The sequence below is a fragment of the Lolium perenne genome, chromosome 7 (genome assembly GCF_019359855.2).
Source record: "Lolium perenne isolate Kyuss_39 chromosome 7, Kyuss_2.0, whole genome shotgun sequence".
In the NCBI taxonomy this organism is placed as follows: Eukaryota; Viridiplantae; Streptophyta; class Magnoliopsida; order Poales; family Poaceae; genus Lolium; species Lolium perenne.
In genome coordinates, this window is record NC_067250.2 from 238,325,782 (window position 1) to 238,333,170 (window position 7,389).

A 7,389-nucleotide genomic window follows, 5' to 3' on the forward strand; every position below is an offset into this window, starting at 1 on the left:
CCATTCGTAGTAGCTAGGGATTATCGTTATGAACTACAATTTGTAGTAGCTAGGGATTATAGTTATGAACTACAATTTGTAGTAGCCAGGGCCGATTTTATGAACTGCTAGCTTCGTAAGTGTAAACTGTGAACTGTAATTTCTATGTGATGGAAGGTGATACTATGGTAAGACTATCCGTTGTAGAGAAGATGCGACCTTATGCTTACGTGGATGGTTAAAAAAATGTGTAGTTTCATCTCCATTGAGATTTAGGATTGGCTGCAGACAAACAAACGCAAAGTCTTTTTGTCCAAACTATGCATCTCACAACATGCCAATTCTAACCGCTCGTTCCAAACACGTAAGTACGAGCCTCAAATCGGGTCCAAGCTACCAAACACGCACATGATGATTTTCGCCTTCCGATCGGCTGATCAACGGCTAGGAGGCGCCAATGTTCATTTGGGCAAGTCTTACCCAAATGTTCTGGCAGAATCAAAGCGTCCAAGCCCAACACGACCCTTGCAGACGCGCCGGCTCTTTTCCCTCATCCAGAACCCAAGACCCGGCGGCTCACTCACCCCCTTCCGGTTCCGGAAGCTCGAAACCTGCTGCCGCTAGGGATGACACGCGCCGCTGCCGCTAGCCTGCGTGGCCTGGTCGGCATTGCAGCGGCGGGCCGGCGGCGGGCGAGCGCCTCCGTGCAGGGCCGGGGCGCGGCGCCCGGGTGGCGCGGGTTCCGGGCCGTGGCCCCAGGCTCCGGGGGCAGGACGACGCCTGAACCCTCCTCTTCGTCCACGCCGGCGCTTCCGCAGCTGCAGCCGCGGCGCGGCCTGGCGACGAGGCAGACGGTGCTGCCCGGCTTGATTAGCGGCGGCTGCGAGAGGTAATTTAAGGTCTAGTTATAATCTCACTCTCCTGGTGACGGGCTAATGCCAGTGTGCGCCACTGGCGTGTTCATGGAAAGCCATTGTTGATGGCCATATCTAGATGCTGTACCTGTGGGCGTTCAATCTGGATTCAATGCCAGAGAATGTCAGGTGCTTCACTAACACACATCAAAAAAAAAAAAATTGTAAAGGGGAGGTAGATACCTGTTGGATTCAGTGCCAGAGAATGTCCAAACACCACTTATTCCGAAGTTTGTGGTCGAAACATTTAATAGCTTCCTTACAAGTTACGGTCGTAGTAGTATGAGCTGCGATATTTAACTGCGAATACTTGTTTTATAAGTACTTACATTGTGGTTAAATCTACCCTCTGGCTATTAACCTCTAGGCAGCTTGTATGCGCAATTCCTTTTACTTCACATGCTCACGATCCTAGGATGACAATGCTATTTTGGACTGATGTAATACAAACAATTTGTTGGCAGCGAGGATGGTAAGCTGAGCTGTGGATACTCGAGTTTTAAGGGGAGGAGACCTACTATGGAGGATCGCTATGACATGAAGTTTGCAAACGTCGATGGGCAGACAGTTAGCCTGTTTGGTGTGTTTGATGGTATTGTCTTCAGATTTCTCTTCATTATTCTGTGATTCCTTGTCTACAATGTTGATGCTTATAAAGATTTGGTACACCAGGTCATGCAGGACCGCTTGCTGCTGACTATCTAAAGGAAAACCTGCTTGACAACGTAATGAAGCACCCTCAGTTCCTGGAAAACCCAAAGCTTGCTCTCAGTAATGTGTTTTTCCTTATGTTTGGCTGTACCTTTATGCACAGCAAGGTACTTTCCAGTGCCACATAATACTTATCTTCTTATCACTGTTAATTACTTTTACAGAGACGACCTTCCTGAAAACTGATGCTGATTTCTTAGAGGCGGTATCCATTCCTTATAGGCAGGATGGTTCGACAGCTTTGGCTTCTGTATTGATCGGTGACCAATTGTATGTAGCAAACGTTGGCGATTCACGTGCTATTGCTTTAAAAGGCGGCAAAGGTAATATTTTTCTTATCTTTTTTGCTTTCTTAGTGAACATCCATCTTTCTAATATTCACAAACAGCTACCAATGCTTAATATACCCTGAAACTCTTTTTCATCCAGTGGCTAGCATATCCTTGTACTGTGGTTAGTACTGTTGTGAAGTGTATATGTGGATTGCCTAGCCCTTTCCATCAGTTCGGACTTTTGGTTCAAGTGGCTAGTGCATGAAGCTTAACATGGTATCAGAGCCCCAGGTCTCAAGTTCAAATCCTAGCTTTCACATGGTTTTCGCAATTAAGCCTAAAAATTGCTGTTGCCCCCCTCTATAGCCACCGCTGTTTCGGTGTGCTCTTCTTCTTTCACGTGTTGACTTTCTCTTCTCCCGTCACACGCGAGTGGGGGTGTTGTGAAGTGTATATGTGGATTGCCTAGCCCTTTCCATCAGTTCGGACTTTTGGTTCAAGTGGCTAGTGCATGAAGCTTAACAAGTACTAGATTTAAACTTGCTTAAATGACCATGTGCCATTGCTTTAAAAGGCGGGGAAGGTAATATTTTCCTTATCGTGCTGTTTTGTTAGACAACACCCTTCTCTCTGTTATCCAGTATGACTAATAGCTACTAATGTTTAGTAACCTGAAACTCCCAGTCAATCACTGGATAGCATATACCTGTGCTGCAGTTAATATAGTAGATTTAAGGTTGCTTCAGTTCTATTTTCTAGAGATTTGGCACGCATCTTCTGAGTCCGAACTATCAAAGGAGTGATTTGTTTAGTTATACTGTTGGTACGGAATGACAAGTCTGGCCTACTAAAATTTATTAAGTGTTCACCATGCGTTACTTTGTTATGTTGCTATATTTTACAAACTGTGAACACTTATTATTATTTGGTTTCTTCTTTACCTGTGTATGATATAACAAGGACATGTTTATTCCTATGTTTTGTAGCTATATCACTCTCAGATGACCATAAACCTAACAGAAAAGATGAGCAATCGCGAATTGAGAATGCTGGAGGTAGTGTTAGTTATGATGGTAAGACTTCTTAATCCTTACAATACTCTTTTGATATTAGCCAGCTTCATCTTAATTGGATGTGGAAGCTAGAGAAAAATCAAGGTTATTACCTCAAGGCAAAAGCCCACCTGATTTTTTATTTATTCAAAACCAAAGTTCAAAGATGGGGAAATTAGACAACTACTCCTTCTGTGCACAAATATAAGATGTTTTATACATTTCAAAGTGAACTAGATACACACTATAATGAGTGAATCTACACACTAAAAGTAGACTAGATACGTACCAAAATCGATGAATTTATAAAAGGCTAAAACATCTTATATCAATAAATGGAGGGAGTAATTATGTACATGTCTAGCACCACATGTTTCTCCTATTTTTTCTAGTAGTGGAAGGTTCTTTAGAAGCAACTGTATAACTGGTGTTTGTTCTTCTGTTTATATGCGAGCTCTTGTAGGTTATACTTGGAGGGTTGATGGAATTCTGGCAATGTCCCGTGCATTTGGCAATCGTGCATTGAAGAAATATGTGATAGCAGAACCTGATTTTCAGGTATCTAATATATGTTTAGTTTTGCATTAATTTACAGTTCCTTAAACTTTAATTAGCTCAGTACTTCATTGTTTATTGAGGAAGGAACTGGTTTTCTCATGCTGTTTTTGCATTTTCTGTTATCTATTTCCATTCACATGAGGAATAATGAATACCCACTTTACGGACCATTAACCTGAAATTGAAATGATGACTACCTATTTTAAGAACCATCAGCTTGAATAGAAATGGATGTCCTGCAGTCCTTCACAAGCTGCAAATTCAGTCCATCTAATCAAATACTTCCATTTACTGATTGATCGTGTTGAGAAAATATTGGGACCCTTGCCTGTGATCTGGACCATTGTAGCTGAGTCAAGCAGTTAAATTTTTATAATTGTCCTGTAGATGTTGTGGACTTAGATCCACAAGGGGATAACTACCGTGCAGAAGATAGCCAGACGGCGTGGCTGCGAGGGGTTGGGAAGACATAGGTTGAGAAGAGAGAAAACTAGGGAGAGATTAGATTGATTGTTCTTGCTTAATTCGATAACTTACATGACTGACAAATATATAATACCTCCTAACTTGACATCCAAGGCACTATACTTTCCTAATCATCACTGTTCCGAATTTACCTTTCCTAATCCCATCTCTAACTCATCTTTCCTAATTCAAGTTGTCCTGTTTATAGACTCTTTCCTAGCCGACTCCTTCCCTGTGTCTCATTGGGAGGCAACATGCTAATGTCCACAACACTACACCCCTCCCGGAAAAGCAGCTTGTCCTCAAGCTGCAGGCTGACAGCCATGGTCTTGTTGCTCCCAGGGCTCCATGTCTTGGCACATCAAGTGTCACCTCCAATGTACCCAATGCCACCGCAGGTGCTGCTTCAAGTTGTGTTTCCGCTGCCGGATCTGACGATGTAGGTGGTTCTCCTGTCAAGGTCGCTGCCAGTGTTGCTTCTTTTTGAGCCTCTGTTATTGTAACGCCTTGTTGCATTACTGCCGCCACTAGTTGCGTTTCTGCGCCTGGTTGCTTGGCTGTGTCTCTTTTGGATGTGCCAATTGTCCTTGTAGCGCTGATCTGCATATGTGTCGCTACTGCTTCTTCCTCTTGCACTACTTCTTCATGCGCCTCTGCCACTGCTTCTTTATGCACCTCTGCCGCTGCTTGTGCCACAGAAGCTTCTGCCATCCTGCTTTCTTTCTCCACACTGATCTCTAGCATACATGTCTTGAATTCGTCAAAGACGGATTGAAGGGAGGTCTTGAATTTCTCCATGAAAGAGCCGGCATCGAAAGCCATGGTGGTCGGCTCTGATACCAAATGTTGTGGACTTAGATCCACAAGGGGATAACTACCGTGCAGAAGATAGCCAGACGGCGTGGCTGCGAGGGGTTGGGAAGACATAGGTTGAGAAGAGAGAAAACTAGGGAGAGATTAGATTGATTGTTCTTGCTTAATTCGATAACTTACATTACTGACAAATATATAATACCTCCTAACTTGACATCCAACGCACTATACTTTCCTAATCATCACTCTTCCGAATTTACCTTTCCTAATCCCATCTCTAACTCATCTTTCCTAATTCAAGTCGTCCTGTTTATAGACTCTTTCCTAGCCGACTCCTTCCCTGTGTCTCATTGAGAGGCAACATGCTAATGTCCACAACAGTAGATTTGTTGACTGATGGTAGCAGGTTCTTGTTACAACCTGAACTCCAGTCCTGAAATGACAACTTCAATTTGAGTATCAATATTGCCCCTGCAACTGGAAGGGCGCCACTCCTGTCTATCCAGCAGCGAAGCTAGGATCAGCTGCAAGTGATGTCAAAACCCAAAATGAAAGACATATGAGACTAGTGTGGTCATTTGCCAGTACTTATAGGGTCAAGATGGATGTACTAGCTGGCATCTGTAGTGCTTACCAAACTTTTGCGATATCGCTTGACCACATAAACAATATTACTGTCTCTATCACAGTCTACCATAGGTGCTTGGTTCAGTGATGGGAGATATGGTACTGTGATTGGGAGGTAACAAGGGCTACATCAATTTTGTGTCAGAGAGTGGATTTGTCTCCCGAAATTTTAAGCAGTAAGTGAAAGAGGCATCAGATGAAACAAGGATGGGTGGTTAAGCCCTGTTCTAATAGTAATGGATGATATTGTTCTGATTAGGTAGCGAGACATGTTGAAAACACATTTTTGGGTGTAACTATCATATTAGGCTGCTGGCAAGCCTTCAGGATTCTGCTATCGTTGTAGTTGTTTTTCTGGAGAGGCATGTCAAAATGTGTAGGGTATGCAGATACTTGACCAACACTGTCATGATATTCTGCATATATCTGTTAACAGTAAAGTGACAATGATATTCTTCATACAGTAGAGTTTATCTTAAGAAAGCTTAATGATGAAGAAAGGGCAGAAGGCCTCAAGCAGTTAACACAACTTCACTGGAAGTGGTGTGTTCTGAAGTTTACTTAGATTCTCGAACTTTTGAATGCAGGAATTGTTAGTAATGATCTACTGTTAACAAAACTTCACTGAAGGTCTTTCTGTTGGAAAAGCATGTTAAGCGTCACTTGCTCAGTCTTTAGTAATGTTCTACTGTAAATATAATGCAGGAAGCAGAGGTCAACAGTGATTTTGAATACCTGGTTCTCGCTACAGATGGTCTTTGGGATGTTGTGCGAAATGAGGTATATCTAGTTTAACACACACACCACATACGTACAGATTTAGATAACACACACACCACCACACACACATATTTAGATACGGTGAACATGGTCTTTGGTATCATTTACGCATCTCATTTGGTCTAATCAATGTTTTATGTCTTTTTACCTACAAGGATATTATTTCACTTATGAGAGCAACAGAAGGGACCGAGGCAGCGGCCTTGAAGCTGACGGAATTGGCCTATTCTCGGCACAGCTCAGATAACATCACATGCATCGTGGTGCAAATTCACCATTGAAAACCGTAGGATAAATATACCTGACAGAGGTCAATGGTAGTGAAGTTTTGTTACTCTTTTTTGTGTTACTTGATATCCTGAAAGTACGTATTCCTCTGATCTGCGGCTTGTGTAACTTACAAGACTTCAACAGCTATGCAAGAGTTTTTCCTCTAGGAAATTTATACATCTGGTTTCCAGTGAAATTGCATAATATCCGTTTGGACTTGGAACATGATACTTGATCCACAAAATCTGGAGAAAAACCTCAAAGGTGGAAAATGTTAAGAACCTCCCACCTTCATTTTTCATTTTGGCGCAACAAAATAAAGGAGGCCTGGCCTGACACACATTTACTTTGTGTTTTAGTTCAATTTATCTTTTCCAGAGAACTCAGGATACTCATGTGATCCAAAATCTATAGTACATTGTCAAGGCGATTATTTTACCAATGATACCATATTACCATGATATAGTAGCATATCGTAAATCAAATTGACAAAGCACGTTGCAATGAAACGGGTAGTTTAGAGCATCTCCACCGGTGCCTCCCAAATAAGCGTCGGCACGACCTTATGGGTGGGGAGGTGGAGGCTGGCAGTGCATCCTCTATTTGGGGTTGCTGTTCCCACACCGGTGCTCTCAAATCGGTAGTCCCGATAGGAGTTTTCTTAGACAAACTATACATTTCCTTGTAGTTTTATTTTCATGTCATTCAGGATGGAGGAATGAATAATGTTTTAGGGCAAATCCGAGTAAAACATTATTCACTCCTCGACCCCGGATGACATGTGAAACCTGTTTCATCTCTAGCCTACTACCTACAGGCCACCCGACTCTATGGAAGTGGACGATCGGCCGCTGCTCTCTTCGATGCTCTCTCTGCTGCTCCTCCATCGTCGATCCCCCGCTGCTCTCTACGCCACGAACGTCAAGTAGGTGGCTCTATCCGCGGTCG

General features: G+C 42.9%; 1 protein-coding gene across 1 annotated transcript; it reads left to right on the forward strand.

Annotated features, from left to right (window-relative positions):
* The first annotated feature begins 502 nt into the window (after positions 1–502).
* On the forward strand, positions 503–6,645 carry LOC127314034 (probable protein phosphatase 2C 56). Its single transcript, XM_051344498.2, has 8 exons — positions 503–868; positions 1,358–1,485; positions 1,566–1,664; positions 1,769–1,927; positions 2,863–2,949; positions 3,392–3,486; positions 6,097–6,171; positions 6,327–6,645. The coding sequence occupies exons 1-8, from the start codon at positions 606–608 to the stop codon at positions 6,450–6,452; spliced, it is 1,032 nt and encodes a 343-aa protein (XP_051200458.1). The 5' UTR covers positions 503–605; the 3' UTR covers positions 6,453–6,645.
* Positions 6,646–7,389: the final 744 nt, after the last annotated feature.

What these genes read in the sequence shown, in the direction of transcription:
- LOC127314034 (XM_051344498.2), top strand. Translation starts at nt 606, where the DNA reads ATGACACGCGCCGCTGCCGCTAGCCTGCGTGGCCTGGTCGGCATTGCA. An exon ending in ATTAGCGGCGGCTGCGAGAG is followed by an intron (nt 869 to 1,357) that starts GTAATTTAAGGT and finishes ATTTGTTGGCAG; the next exon opens with CGAGGATGGTAAGCTGAGCT. An exon ending in AGGTAGTGTTAGTTATGATG is followed by an intron (nt 2,950 to 3,391) that starts GTAAGACTTCTT and finishes GAGCTCTTGTAG; the next exon opens with GTTATACTTGGAGGGTTGAT.